The sequence below is a fragment of the Chelonoidis abingdonii genome, chromosome 1 (genome assembly GCF_003597395.2).
Source record: "Chelonoidis abingdonii isolate Lonesome George chromosome 1, CheloAbing_2.0, whole genome shotgun sequence".
Taxonomy (NCBI): domain Eukaryota; kingdom Metazoa; phylum Chordata; order Testudines; family Testudinidae; genus Chelonoidis; species Chelonoidis abingdonii.
Window position 1 is genome coordinate 154,409,168 of NC_133769.1, and position 16,150 is coordinate 154,425,317.

General features: G+C 43.6%; 1 protein-coding gene across 1 annotated transcript in view; it reads left to right on the forward strand.

The window, feature by feature from the left end:
* Positions 1-15,867, forward strand: part of MAN1A2 (mannosidase alpha class 1A member 2) — a 334,119-nt gene extending 318,252 nt beyond the window's left edge. The window contains exons 11-13 of the mRNA XM_075071704.1: positions 4,044-4,216; positions 9,164-9,279; positions 14,454-15,867. Of these exons, the coding sequence (XP_074927805.1) occupies positions 4,044-4,216; positions 9,164-9,279; positions 14,454-14,586 (422 nt within the window). The 3' untranslated portion in view covers positions 14,587-15,867. The remainder of the gene's footprint in view (positions 1-4,043; positions 4,217-9,163; positions 9,280-14,453) is intronic.
* The last annotated feature ends 283 nt before the right edge of the window (positions 15,868-16,150 follow it).

A 16,150-nucleotide genomic window follows, 5' to 3' on the forward strand; every position in this document is an offset into this window, starting at 1 on the left:
GGACTGTGTTTGCCTGCGGAGCTGCTGTAGCTGTGAGGCGGAGAGAGGACGTGAGTGCCTGTGTGTGAGAGCGGCAACGGCGGACTTGGCGTCCCCGTGTGAGGGGCCTGCTGAGGCTCCAGCAGCAGCAGCAGCCCTGGTGGCCAGGCAGCAAGGACCCCTCACAGGTGGCAACAGAGGTGGTGGTGGTGGTGGTGGGGTCCTGGCTTCTCCCTCCGGAGGTGGGGGAGCGAGGACTCGCCAGCAGGCCCCCCCACCCCTCCCTCAGCAGCAGCAGCAGTCCAAGGAGGGGCGCACTCCAGCTAGCAGCAGCCCAGGAAGGGAGAAGGAGCTCCAGCCAGCAGGGCAGCCAGAGAAGACAGGGGAAGACCAGTCCAGCCAGCAGGGCAGCCCAAGCAGACAGAGCGCTCCCATTATCAGAGTGGATCCCTGCTCCGGCCCTGAAGGGGTGAAAAACAGCCCAGGGAAGGGGCCAGCACTGGAGAAAGCAGCCTTTTGAGCTGGGCTGATTGGGGAAGTGGCTGCAGCTGGGGTCACGCCCCAAACTGAGCCACAGGCCCTTATAAAAGGGCAGAGAAGCCAAGGGCAGAGAGTCTTCCTCTGCCTGTAGAGGGAGAAGGGCCTGGCTGCCAAGAACCAGAGCAGGGACCTAGGGTAAAGCAATGCTGGGGAAAGGCAGAGGAGCCGGGGAGCTCCAGCCTGGAAAGCCCCAGGCTGCAGCCTAGAATTAGGCCAAGAGGTACTGGGGTTGTAGGGTGCAACCCAGGGGTAGGCTAAGGCAGCAGGTCCAAACCCCTTTGCTGATGATAAGTGGCTGACACTGCAGTCTGCCCCAGGGTGTGGAGCTAGACAATGACTGGCAGTAGCCCCCACTGAAGCAAAGTGGGGATAGAGGGTGGGGGGTTCCCAGAGAGGGGAAACCCCTAAGGAAAAGGGGTTACTGCCAAGGGGGGCAGAACCCCCTGTAAAAGGGGCACTGGGGTCCAGGGAGGGACACAGGGCCTGTAGCAGAAGCCGGAAGGTGGATCACCGGCCTGCGGAGGGTGCTCCAAGCTGGAGTTTGAGCTAATTCCCAGGAGTGACCAGTAGGAGGTGCCGCGGGGGTGAGTGCCACCGGGTTACAGGGTATTTTGACCACTCCTTTTTATCTAATCACATGACACAAGAGGACAGTCAACGAAACTGGAAATGCAACAAACTAAAACCTGATCGATCAATCAACCTGCAGAATGCACTGTCACAAGGATACTATAGAAATTAAGGGCTTAGCAAGATTCCAAAAAGGGATAGACACATGGATACTGAGAACACCCAGATTTGTATTATATAGGGGTTTTATTTAATAAAGGACATAGACCTTTATGCTTAAGAACATACCCCAGCCATTAACTGACAGAGTTTAGAAACTATCTGTGGGCTGTTTATTCTACAGTTGTCTGTGAAGGACCTCGGAGTATTGGTTGATCACAGGATGACTGAGACACCAATGTGATATGGCCGTTAAAAAAGCTAATGCGGTTTTAGGATGCATCAGGCGAGGTATTTCCAGCAAAGATAAGGAGGTGTTAGTACCATTGTACAAGGCACTGGTGAGACCTCATCTGGGTCTCCCTCGCCCATTGGAATTCTGGGTTGAGATCCCAACGCATCATGGGGCAAAAACAGTGTTGCGATTCTGGGTGAATGTCGTCACTCAATCCTCCCTCTGTGAAAGCAACGGCAGACAATCATTTCGGATTGCCAGGCAGACGCCATAGCATGGCAACCATGGAGCCCATTCAGCCTTTTTTCACTGTCACCGAATATCTACTGGATGGTGCTGACAGACGCGGTACTGCAGCGCTACACAGCAGCATCCCCTTGCTTTTGCAAGTTAGCAAAGATGGTTACCAGCCCTACTGTACCCTCTGCTGCTTTGTAAGTTGACAATGACAGTTACCAGTCATATTATACCACCTGCTGCTGTCATGGGTGCTCTTGGCCGGCCTCGGTGAGGTCGATTGGGGGTGCATGGACAAAAATGGGAATGATTCCCTAGGTCATTCCCTTCTTTAAGTTTTGTCTAAAGGGAGAGTCAGTCCTGCCTCAAATATCAGGCAAGCCTACTAAAGAACCAGAGAGGCAAACATCCGCTCTGGGTCAGAGCCCCAGACATCCTGCAAAAATGATGAGCTGCATGCCATTCTACGGGGTGCCCCTGCAACAACCCCACCCATTGCTTCCCTCCTCCGCACCCCTCCTGGGCTACCGTGGCAGTTATTCCCCCATTTGTGTGATGAAGTAATAAAGAATGCATGAATTTGAAATGCAGCTTGAGGGCTTCAAACACACAATTTGAGGACTTCAATAACCTCAGACATAGGTTAGGGGTTTGTTATAGAAGTGGATGGGTGAGATTCTGTGGCCTGAATTGTGCAGGAGGTCAGACTAGATGATCATAATGGTCCCTTCTGACCTTAAAGTCTATGAAGACGCTCCTTGCACCTTCCGCTGAAGCGTCTGATGATGGCAACTTTCAAGGTCTTGGATACTGGATTAGTTGGTTTTATCCATTAGTTGGTAATTCCTGTATTCCCAATAGCACAAACTGCATAAGTGATTGATTCGTGAAAACGACTTCAGACAAGGTAGGGCCAAAGTAAGAGCAGGTACTGGCCCTGTTCCATGACTGGCTATAATCAGACAAAGGAAATGTGGGAGGGATGTGATAGTTGTTCTCCTAGGAAATGTAAAATGACACTATATGCTGATGGACTGGTTCTGCAGTACAAACTACTGAGGGTCTCTCTTTCAGTTTTTATATTAGAGGTTAGAAAGCCACACTGGTTTTCTGACTCTCTTTCCTTTTCACTAGCTAGTTAGTTTCTAGGCTAGCTGTAGTTTTATAGTGACACATATATAAAAATAAAGGACAAAATTAGGACTAAAGGCTCTAGAGTTAGGTTCCTAAATCCATACTTAAGCACGTGAATAAGTTCCCTAATTTTGACAGTGTTGAACACCCACTGCTCCCATGGATATCACCTTCACTTGGCTAAAGTCTCTTTAGGAGTCAGTCCTGTTATAGTTTAACTCTGCACTCTTGTGTGTTTCCAAAATCATCCTCTGCCCCCACTGCCTAGAATGAGGCCCCTCAATCTCTTGGATATCTAGATAAAACATCTGGAGTTGAGCACTGTGTTAGACTATAGTAAAATATCCATGATGGACCCCCATACTAGACCTTTCTTTGCATGGATGAAGGATGCTGTCCAACAGGATACGCAGATTAATTTGTCTTTCCTCCTCTGCCCTGCCTTGAGCAGAAGCAGTGTTTCAAACTCCTGGAAGAGTTCATGAAAGAGGCATTAAAAGTCCAGCCAGATTGACACTGAGGCCATCTCATTTATTATAAGAGTGTGCTGCATTCCATGTGCCGCCTTGATTCAAGTGCAGGTAGACAGCACTCCCTGCTCTCCTCTTCTTCCGGAAAGTGAAAGCACTCCCTTCAGATCCCTGGTCTCAGCTCCAGCTGCCACTGCAGCACCACTCTGTATCCTTCCTGCTCAGGTAATGCAGTTTCTGTAAGTGAGGCATAGATGGAGCAGGTTGTCCACCACTGGCCTAGATGGAAATAAAGACTATCTGCGATGATGATTCTTAATTCACCTTCTCAGGCCTTTTCCCATCCTGCCATATTAAATCAATAGAATGTTAAAAATGTTCCTGACCATTCTCTCTTTTCCTTATGTATAGCAAGAACCATTCTGTCTCAGTTTAATTTTACCTTTATAACTGAATGTGTTAAAATGCTTATATTCTTAGTGTTTTGTTAGTTTCTAAGGGGACTACTGTTCTGCTGTCAAGATAAGTGGATTTAACACAGGGATCAAATACATTATTCATTAGAAATATTAGAAACCTCAACAATAGGAAATATTTATGAGACTATTCAAAGAAAAGCTAGATATAGTTTCAGATTTTTTTTGCATGCTTTGTGTAACTCCCTCCCCCAAAGATTGGAAAGGAATAATGTATTCCTGTTTTTTGTTTTCTCTCTGCAGCATTAAAGCTGGGTCCTGAAGCGTTCAAATTTGATGGTGGCCTAGAGGCAGTGGCAGTGCGGCAGAATGAAAAATATTACATTCTAAGACCAGAGGTGATCGAGACCTATTGGTATATGTGGAGATTTACACATGATCCCAAGTACAGGCAGTGGGGCTGGGAAGCAGCACAGGTAACTGCTGATTGGCTCAGTCAATAGAATTATTCTGCTTTGTTCTTCTGTAGCTCTTTTCATCCCAAACACTTTCCAAACAATAATTTATTAGTCATCACCAGCCCCTGTAAGATAGATTGGTTATGTTGGTGGTGGTGATTATGATTATCTTTCCTGTATAACAGATGGAGAAATGGATGTTATAGAGAGGTGATCTGCTCAAGGTTATACAACAAGTGAGTGCCAGAGTTGGCAATAGAGCCCAGTAGCCATGACACCCAGGCAGAATCCCAGTCCCAGTAAAGGTTTCTCTGAGACAAGCTTTGGAGGCTTTAACCCCCAGTGTTTTCCTGTGCCTCTTTGTGTGAGAGGACACCAAGCTCTTCCTTGAGCATCTTCCGCAGTTTTCAGGGCAGCTTCTTCACATACTCTTCAAATATGTGTCAGCGTGGATCCCACTGTAGGGGCACACGCATTTTATGCATATGACTGGATTCTTTTTGCTAGCAGTGTCCTTTGGGGCTGCACTGGCTCCCATACAAGGACATAAAGAATGGGCAGCCATGACTCTCCCTCAGTTCCCTCTTACCACCCATGGCAGTGAGCTGGAACCTAGCAGTGTGCTATCTGCTAGCAACTCTATCATGATCTATCTTAATCTAAACTTCTAAAGTTCTTCAAACCAATCTTCATCCCTTTACCTTCAACCTTTTGGACTCAATAATCCTTGTCCGGATTGAAATCCTTCAATCAGACCTCCCTGAAGAACTTCCACTCTCTAAACAGACCCCACCCCTCAGGTATAGGATCATAAGATGACAGACTCAAAAACAGTGGGCTTCAATTCCTACCCATCTTACAAACTAATCCTGTTTAAAGATGGGCACAGCAGGTGCCTTTTCTGCCTGGATGAACCGCACTTCCCAAGCAGGTGCTTTTGTTCTCCACTAAAACCAGAAAATTATGGAGTGTGAAGCTCAAGCTCACCTCTTAGAACAATCTGTGGGAATGGCACTGAACGCAGAAAATCTGGATTCAAGAACCCCCATACCAGTCAAACCTGTAAACTCAAAGTCTTGTCTCTCTCACCAACAGAAGTTGGTCCTATAAAAGATATTACCTCCCTCACCTTGTCTATATAATAAAATTGTCAAGGTTTTAGAACACAGACCATCGAGATTTCTCTCACTGGCCCTTTTAGCAACTACACATTGCAAACCTTTCCAAGTATGACCATTATCCCTATTCCACTATAGCAAAATGGAATCACATAGTAATTGTGTGGCCTAGTGGAAAGACTGTTGAACTGGGACTATTCCTAGCTCTGCCACTGGCCTGCTGGGTGACCTTGGCAAGTCACTTCACTTCATCTCTCTGTGCCTTCGTTTCTTATATGAAAAGCGAGGATAATGTTGTGAAGTTCTTTAAGATCTACTGATGAAAAGCACTGTGTAAAAGCTAGCTCTTTTGATTAGCACCTAGCTGCAGTGGAATACCAACTGCAAACCTAGGTGAGAACTACACCTGTCTAAATGATCAATAACTCCTGCAAACTAACATTTCTTTTTCGGTTTAAAAAAACTAAGAAATTAAATGGCAAAGTTTTTGTTAATTCAGCGTTAAGGTTGCCTGGTGATAGTCTGTGCCCTTGCAGAATGGTGAGTTCAGCAAAGGTCAAACTTCTGAAAAACAGGAAACAAGAGTTAAGTTAAATACCCACACAACCTTAAAACTGCCCTTTTGGAGCAACGCCCTGCAACCGCCATAACAGTACCCAGGGCAAGACCATGGCAGTGCCCTGCTGCTGAATGTAAGAACGGCCACACTGGGACAGACCAATGGTTTATCTAGCCCCGTATCCTGTCTTCTGACAGTGGCCAGTGCCAGATGCTTCACAAGTAGTGAACAGGACAGGGCAATCATCAAGAGATCGTCCCCTGTTGTCCCAGCTTCTAACAGGCCCAGCTTCTAACAGTCAGAGGTTTAGGGACACCCAGAGCATAGGGTTGTGTCGCTGGCCATCTTGGGAAACAGCTATTTATGGATCTATCCTCCAGGAATTTACCTCATTCTTTTTTTAACCCAGTTCTACTTTTGGCCTTCACAATGTCCTCTGGCAATAAGAGCCATGGGTTGACTGTGTGTTGTGTGAAGCAGTACTTCGCTGTCTTAGTTCTAAACCTGCTGCCTACTAATTTCATTGGGTGACCCTTGGTCCGTGTGTTATGTAAAGAGGTAAATAACACTTCCTTATTCACTTTCTCCACACCATTCACGATTTGATAGACCTCTATCATATCCCCACTTAGTTGTCTCTTTTCCAAGCTGAACCGTTCCAGTCTTTTTAATCTCTATCCTCATACGGAAGCTGTTCCATATCTCTAATAATTTTTGTTGCCCTTTTCTGTACTTTTTCCAATTATAATATTTTTTTTGAGATGGGATGATCAGAACTGCACACAGTATTGAAGATGTGGGTGTACCATGGATTTATATGGAGGCAATATGATATTTTCTGTCTTATTATCTGTCCCTTTCCTAATGGTTCCTAACATTCTGTTTGCTTTTTTGACTTTTGCTGCACACTGAGGAGATGTTTTCAGGGAACTATCCACAGTGACTCCCAAGATCTTTCTTAAGTGGTAACAGCTAATTTATACCCCCTCATTTTGTATGTATAATTGGGATTGTTTCCCAGTGTGCATTATTTTGCATTTATCAACATAGAATTTCATCTGCCATTTTGTTCCCTAGTCCGATACAACCTGCACAATTATGTATTGAAGTGATGCCAACTGGAACCTCAAGGTACACATGTACATAATAATAACCTTTAATAATACATGAGGAGACTCAGACCCAGATCTCTGCATATCACTGTCACAGCTCTGTGATGCTGCTCTAATTAATTGCCAGATCTCATATCACAATAACTGCCCTTTCAAGTTGCTTCCAACATTCAGTACAGCTACACCTAAGAGGGAATGAAGCTGAGTGCATGCAGATAATTCTCCGTGGCTATTGTCCACTTGCAGGAGGCAACGTTAAGTTTGTGTAGGCATTTACCTTAACTATGTATTACCTGGTTTTCAGAAGTCTGAATTTTGCTGAACTTGACGTTCTGGAAAGTCACAAACCATCACTGGGCAACCTTATCTCTTCGTTCATGAATTTTTTTGCCATTTAATACCTACCGCATAGTGGTCTTGTGTGAATTAATTAGCTAATGTTTGTAACATACTTTGTAAAAGCAAAGTATTGTTTTTAACCTATAGTATTTATGTTGCTATCAGCATTTATAATAGCTGTTGGAAATTAAAATCTGTCAGGAACAAACAGCATGACCTCCAAAAGTCCAGCCTCCAAAAGTCTTCAGTGGCTGCTGTCCTCTTGAATAGAGGTGCTTCCTGAAGAAAGTACAGATGCTGCTGGCATGCATTGTGGCCAGGTGACTATGTTAAAGATAGGACAGTCATGCTGAGACTTGGTGTTCCCCTTCCCCACCCTCTCATCTACCCTCATTTTTAAGAGTCTGAATGAATTAAAGTTTCTGTGTAATAGTCCTAGACTTTTATATGCCACACACTTTGACTATTTGACTGATGCTCCTGGATTTTGTAGTCATAGATATGGACAATTTTAACCTACAGTCCTACAGTTTTAGGGGAAACCACGTAACTTCCCCTGCTAGTTTCCCTGATTGCATTTGCAGATATTCACAAACACACATTTCCAGTGGAGAATCTTTTGTTTCCAGCCCTCCAAGGTTGAGGCATAGATTGTGAGTAGCTCATTTTGTCTGAATTCATTTTCTTTGTGTATAGAAACATCTGTTTCTACACTGCATTTGTTCCCCTGCTTCAACTCCTCTCAGCTTCTGTTGAGCATAACGAACAGAAATTAGAATTAGCAGAAAACCGGACCTACAATAGCCTGTAGAGAAAAGACTCATACAGATTAATGGGCCAAATCATAGATAACTGAACTACAGGTAGCTGTGTTCTGTAGTTTGATAATGACAAGCATCTGAAGCCAAACCCTTTCTCTGATCTTTGTGCCTTCTCCTTCCCTGCACGAGCCTATTCGAATAGCTGATGTCTGCTGAGGAGGCACCACCAAGTCAGCAGGGAAACCCAACTAATCTGTGAATCATTGCAGAGTAATTTCTTTGGGCCTGGTTTTAATGGCTGTTATTCTCATGAGCCATAAGTATGAGGATGTGAGTAGAATAATGAGGCTCATACAAGGGGTGCTTTGAGCAGCTAATGTGTTCTTTGCACTCCTTCTTTCTTCCTCTGTGCCTTTTGCAGCAGTAAGTAGAGAGAGCTAAGTGCTGACCTGTGGGCAAGTCTGGGTGACATGCAAGAGTTTGAGGATTTGGGATCCACCCACAAAGCCTTGGCTGGGATGATTTAGTTGGGGTTGGTCCTGCTTTGAGCAGGGGATTGGACTAGATGGTCTCCTGAAGTCTCTTACAACCCTATTCTTCTATGATTCTAGGATTCCTCTTAGTATTTGTGTGCTCAGGAACCTGGATTGCACCATTTCAAAGGCCAGGAGCCCTGCTGGGACAGCTCAGACCAGTGCAGCTGGGATCAAAACTCAGTTTAAGTAGGAAAGGAAGAGATCACATGGGAGTCCAAAGGGAGGTGGAGGAGCCTGTATGGGTCAGCAGACAGCCCCCAGTGATGTGTACAATCCCTTGTGCCCCCTCTTAATAACCTTCTGCAGGAGCCCATGACAAACTATCTCAAAGTTTCTAAAACCCCTCCAGCTCTCCCATCTACAAAGTCCGGTGATATGACTGTCCTTCGCCCATTATTTCAGCTGTAATTCTCAATACCATTAGCAGAGTATGTTGCTGTGTACTCCGGTCAGTATTGGTCAATCCTTGCTTTACGTATCTTTTCAAATATTAAAGTGCAGGTAAAATATGCCTCTTCTGTTCTTACTTCCTCTCTACAGGCTATTGACAAATACTGCCGAGTCAGTGGTGGATTTTCGGGGGTCAAGGATGTCTATTCCTCATCTCCTGCATATGACGATGTACAACAGAGCTTTTTCCTTGCTGAAACTCTGAAGTAAGCAAACTTCTCTTTATGCATATTCCCATAAAATAGCCTGGGGCAGTGTCACGTACTGTATGATTACCCAGTGCCTAAAATAATAGATTGGATTAACACTTCAATTTCGAGATCATCACAGGGTGTTGTCCTCTTTTTGGTTTTTATTTTGGAGTTCCCTGGTTTCCCCATTCCAGTCCAGAGAAACCATAGCAAAAGTCCCCCAATGACAGAAGTGTGAGCTTATTATTCTTAAAACCTCAGTTTGATTTCTTGTATCTCTAGTCAGAACACAAACTGCCAGGGAAAAGGAGAGGTTATCACCTCTAAACAAATTCCATTCGTAAGGAGATCATTTAATTTTAGCTGCACTGAATCAACATGTTTTACATGACCAAGTGCCAGGACATTGATCTTGCAGAATCTACTCTGCCTGCATGTTGCAATGACCACGATGGAGGACTGTGAATGGGAAAATATGGCATGGTACAAAAATCCACCACACAGTTATTGGATATTTTTTCTGTATTATGTCTGCAGAATGTTTGTTTAGTGGAGTGACTTTTAATTCAAAGCCAGATTCATGATGTTTTCAAATTTTAGAGATCTTTAAATATTTTTGTTTAGTCGAAATTTGTTGACTAGAAATGGTTCTACTAGGACACACCTAGTTCATCTTCCAGATGGTAATGCAGTCTGTTCTCCAGTATTTCATCTAGTCTGGTTTTAAGTGATCCAAGTAATGGATCTTCCTCCCACCCTTTTTCCCAAGTAATAATCTAGCAACTACTGTACAAGAACACACCAGTGGTACTGAGATGCTGCCATGATGGATGCCATGATAGGAATCTATATAGAGAAAACAACGTATTATGGAGGCTTTGCTAACACTCCATAGTTAAGATTGAGTTGAGTTTTGCACGTAAGCCAGCAGCTTTTATATTTATGAAAAATACAGTGTCATCTTAAGTACAGAATGACTATTCAGAGAATTTAAAATTAAATCTCTTAATTGGTTTGGTCTTAAACAAACGGTATAGAGTCTTCAAACTTCCTATGTAGTTAAAACTCACTGAAATCTTGTGCATAAGCTCCACTGAAAAATGTTTAGGATTAATGGACATTGTTTGCCATTATTCTTCATGACTGAAACTTCTCCTTCAGCAGAGGTTGAAGAATAATGTTCTACTCCATAAAATTCCACGGAGAGCTTTAAAAATGGCTGCTACTCCTGTTGTTCTCAATGAGATCGAAGCCACACACTGCCCTTAGAAAGCATGTCCACTCTCTGTGTATCTGCTCCTCATAATGCTCCTCTCAGCCTCCCAAGAAGGGACCATAATCTTCCATCCAGACAGGTTGGCTTCACGCCTGTTGGTAACAATTGGAGGCAATATGAATTTGGGAACAGGACATCTTAACTGTGTGCAGCCCTTTGGTCTCACTTTTATTAAGAACTAGAGCTGGTAGAATTTTCCTAAATATTGCATTTTTGTCAGATGTTTTTGTCAAATTCAATTTTCAATGAAAAATTAACAAAAAATATTTAGTAAAACATTTTGGGTTTTCAAACAGCTTTAGAGCTGGTTAACATTTTTTGATAATCAAAAAATTCCAATGAAATTTTGACATTTTTCAAACCTTTGAAAAATTCCTGAAAAATTTATTAATGCTTTTTCAACCATTCCTGTCAAGAAAAATGGGAGATGGAGACATCTCCTTTGTCAAGAAAGGCTGAAGAAAAATATCTCAAACTTTCCGTTATGAAAAATAATGGCAAAATGTTAATCCTAAATATTTGTTTTAAAAAACTAATTGTTCTTTGAGCGATTGCACATGTCCAGTCCACTATTGAAGTCTGTGTGCCCAGCGCATGGCTGTCAGAAACATTTTCCCTCAGCGGTACTCATTGGGCAGCTCAAGTGCCCTCTGCACTAGGTTCTACTGACTACTCCCTATTTGACCGTCCATATCACTGACTGATTATTTACATATTGAATCCTTCCTTCATTGCTTTTCTCTGCTGGATTTATCTGCTCCAGAATCGAATCATCATCATAGGTCTCATTTCTTGTTTCATGTACTCACAATGTAACTGCTTGTTGTATGGAACCGATTACTTATCATAACCAGTCACTTCTCTCCTATGGCTCTAGCCTACCCTCTTCTATACATTTTCTTTTTCCTCTTGTGCCCTCTTCCTTCCATCTTCTCCCCAACCTTTCTCTATGAATTGGACAGTACCACCATTCTCCTTGTCATTCAGCCTTGGTATCATCTTTTAACTCAACACTTTCCTTTTGTCCATATGTCCAAACTATGTCTAAATCTTGTTGCTCCCTCCTGCACAACATCTTTAAAAGCTGATCTCTCTTCTGTGCCCACACTGCCCAAACTCTTGTCCAAGCTCAGATAATCTCACATCTCAGCTACTGCAATCTCCTCCTCCTTTACCGTTAATGTCTGTAGCCTCATTCCCCTCAAATGCTGCTGCTAAAATAATCTTCCAGGCTCGTCACTCTGATTGTCACCCCTTCCTCTGGCTGACCCTCTTCCACTACAATCAGATTCCAAACTTCTTGTTGCATCTCACAAAGCCCTTCCCAACCTAAGTCTGTCCTGCCTAGCCAACCTTTTATCTTACAGTAAGGTTGATTCTTGCCTTTCTCATTGATGCCACCCTTGATAGCCCAGTTCCCCATGTCTCTGACAAACACTTCTGTGTTTTCTCCCATGCTGCTCCTTACATATGGAAAAGTTCCCAGTCAAAATCCATGAAGCTACCATCTCACCCTCTTCCAACTCCCTCCTCAGAAATCATCTCTTTCATAATGGACACACTAAAATACAATCTGATTCTTAGATTCCAAGCCAGAAGGAACCATCGTGATCATCTAGTTTGACCTCCTGTATAACACAGGCCATAGAACTTCCCTGAATTAATTTCAGGTTGAACTAGAGCAGATCTGTTAGAAAAACATCCAGTCTTAATTTAAAGATTTCCATTAATGGTGAATTCTTAGTAAGTTGTTCCAGTGGTTAATTACCCTCACTGGTAAAAATATGCTCCTTATTTCTAGCCTGAGTTTGTCTAGCTTCAACTTCCAGCCTTTGTGAGCGAGATTGAAAACCATCTATGGTCAAATTTCTGATCATCATGTAGGTACTTATAGTCTGTCATCAAGTCACCCCCTTAACTTTCTCTTATGGCTACAGCATCTCACTGGGAGCTCATTTTCAACAGATTATCTACCATGACCCCCGCAGGTCTTTTTCAGAGTCACTGCTTCCCTGGATAGAGTTCCCCCATGATAATGGGCAGGTGGCATTATGATTGCTGCTCCTCATTGCCTGAGAATTGCACACATTCTATTATCTCCCCCATCTCATCCTGACCTACTTGTCTCATCCACTGTTGTGTGTTGTCTGTTGGGCTGTAAACTCTCTGGGGTGGGACACTGTAATTTTCTATGTTTGTACAGCTGCTAGAAAAACGGGGGCATGACCTGTTTGCTACTACAGTATAAATGTTAAATAATAACTCCACATGTAGCACACTTTTTTTGTAAACGAATATGGTAAAATGACCAACCATTTATTAATAAAGAAAACCAGAATTTTACTGCCTCAAAGTTTTTCTAGTTCCCCAAAGACTTGAGCAGTGGCTCTCAAACTAGTGTACTGGTGATGCCTTTCACATAGCAAGCCTCTGAGTGCGAACCCCTCCTTTATAAATTGAAAACACATTTTAATATATTTAACACTATTATAAATGCTGGAGCCAAAGCAGGGTTTGGGGTGGAGTCTGACACCTCAAGACCCCCTGAAGGGTCCTGACCCCCAGTTTGAAAACCCCTGGACTTTAGGATGTTTCCATTTGGAGCTGACCTCAGAGGTTGTGCCACACTCTGCCAAGGCCTGTCTCCACACAGCTCCCAAAGGCTCAGCTCTAGTCCTCTGCTCTGGCTTCATAGGCAAATGAGTCATATGAAATCAGCTGCTGCCTCTCCTCAGAGGACTTGAGCTCTTAGGGTCTGTCTGTACAGCAAATGAAGGTGTGATGTGCAGTGCAGGTAGGCAAGCTGAGTACGTATGGAGGTCCCCAGCTGGCTTGTATTGGGGAGGCTAGCCCATTCAGAGCCTGTGCAGCAACATCTTCACTGCTATTGTTAACCCTGTTAGCTAGATTAAAGGTAGTGCAGGTATGCCTACCTGTGCTAAAATGACACCTTCTAAGGGCAAGTCTATACAGCAAATGAATCAAGAAAACGAGTGTATATGAATCAGTAAGATAAAATTAATGATGAGGAAGAAAACACACACAACAGACTGAATCTCTCTGCTCTGGAGATGACCTGGGGAAATGGGACAATATGGCAGTTAAGAGAGAGATACAAAATGCATCACATCCGCCTCAGCTGAGCACCTTGCCTCACCTTCTCCTAAGTGATCTCTTGTGCAGGGTATGCATATTTTCACCTCAGCTCCAGCTTTCAATATATTAAAATTTAATTTTAATTACTTCTCAGATATGTCTCTTGCTGCTAAAACCTGAAAGTATAACTTTATAAGCAAAAACTCTTCTGGTTTGTGGGAGCTCTGTTTCATTTTACCATACCTAAACTCCCAAACAGTGTGATAGGGTCTCCTCAATGGCTGCGGTTTGTAATTAGTCTGTGAATATAGAAATTGGGCAGTAATGAGTTTTTATAGCTGCCAAGTTTTGTGCCACTTCATGTGACAGTTCATAGAAATTCTGTAATGGCATATATTGCATATAGTTTGCATATACTGATAAATGTAACACAGTGAACACAACCTGCCCAGAGCACTGATGATGATAAGACGTGACGATGCACAACACATTTTATCTCTGGCAAGGTAGATACTCAAGGGTGTCTGGGGACATAGCTGGGTGGAAGACTTTTGACTGGGCAAATGCAGAAAAGGCTGCTGGGGCTCCAGGAGGATAGAGTTCATGAGCTGCTGATGCATGGAGCTCTTGAGGCATGGGGATTCATGGGGGCAGGTGGGTGCTGTGGGTAGGTATGTTTGAGTAGCTGGTGCAAAGAGGAGTCTAGGGCAGCTGGCTGTTGAGGGTGCAGGCACAGGCCAGCCTGGGGCCATTATGAGGCTCCATGCCTTGTACTTTTGCCATCCTTAAACCCCTGTTTTTCTCTTTTGATGTCCAGGTATCTGTATCTGCTTTTCTCCAATGATGACCTCCTGCCTTTAGACAACTGGGTTTTTAACACAGAAGCTCATCCCTTGCCTGTTTTACATTTAGCCAACACCACACTTTCAGGAAATCCTGCTTATCGATAAAAACAGCTTCAGGAAGAGGAGGAGAGACTGCACTCAGCTGTGTTTTGTTTACATGGACCACTTGAGACTTTAGGCTGGAGAGGAGACAGACATTTGGTTAATCTGATTCAAGACGCAGGGTGAGAAACAACCTCTGCCCCCAAAGCTTTTCAACCTGTAGATAAGTAAACTCTGAAATAATTCCTTTTTATACATGACCAAAACACGCTACTGGGGCATTTGCAGGACAGAGAGAGACCTTGTGTGCATTGAACCTGAACAGCAGCGTGGAGCCTGTTATTAGATATAGAGTCCAGCAGCCAAAGGAACAACAGGCTTCCTGGCCCGGGGCTGGAGTTTGCTGCTGCTGGCCTTTGCAAGAAACTGCACACTTGTCTCCTACTCAGATGGGGTGTATTCCAGAGACTAAGACATTTTGTTTTTTTCTTTCTATTTTGATGATGGCATGAGCAAAGCAACAACAAGAAAGCAACGTAACTGCACCAGCAGCACCACGATTTGAAATTTTTTCTGTACCTGTCTGAATTTTCTAATCTGCATCAGTTTGCCGAGACTGGCAGCCATTCCCAGTGCCTCTCAGACCTTTGCCTCCTTTTCATTTACCCCCTTCATAACAAAGTCCAAAGACGTGTGAAGCACAATCACACCCAGAGAACAGTTACCAAGCATTTGTTTTTGTAATTTACTAGCAGCACTGTGCTGTTAGTTCACTACACAAGCTATGGGCACAGAGCATGGAAGACACAGCTAAGTGTCCTGTTTCCCTTGGTCACCAATCCTGTCAAATGGAAAGGCTACACTCCCCTATATCAGTCCTTTTCTGCCACTTCCACAGACATAACAACAACAGAAATTGCCCATTCTGGTTTATGTGGCAGACTGCGTCACATTCACGGGACACGGTTCTCTTTAGGTGAGAGATAGTAGTTTGTATCATTGCTTTACATTTGTCCATGCAGCCTGTGCTTTTCCTTGACTCTCGCTTTTATTATTTTGACAACGTTCACAAATCCTGCTTTGTAAATCTCAAGTCTTGCCTTGTTTTTTTGAGGTGTATGGCAAGAGACCAAAACTGCCTCAGATTTGCTTTATTAAAACAAGTTTTATCTGAGCCATAAACTGCCCCCAATGCAAAGCCAACATGAGATTCTTTCTGGAAACATGGTAAAATCTATTACACACTAATATATCACATAACTCCAGTTAGTAAGGCTGTGTTACCTGTATACATTAAGTCTAGTTATTACATAGTCCTTCCCTGAGTGCATAGTCCTTCTCTCGAGGTCCCTTACAGTGCTACACTTCTATGATTTCCTCTGGACATTGCTGGCTGAAGCAACCCCACTGTTCTGAGTTCAGGCGCAACAGCATGAGTTAATGGAGGTAGTGCATTTGAGTCTTCACTTACAGCATAGGTGTCCTGACTCTTGTCTCCCTTTACTGAGAATCTCTTCTCATCTATAGAATAGAATCCTGTGCACTCAGAAATAACGCCTGTTAACATCAGTAAGGTTTGTTTAAAGTGAGTTTCACTTGCTGCTTTAATTTCTAAACATTTCCTTTC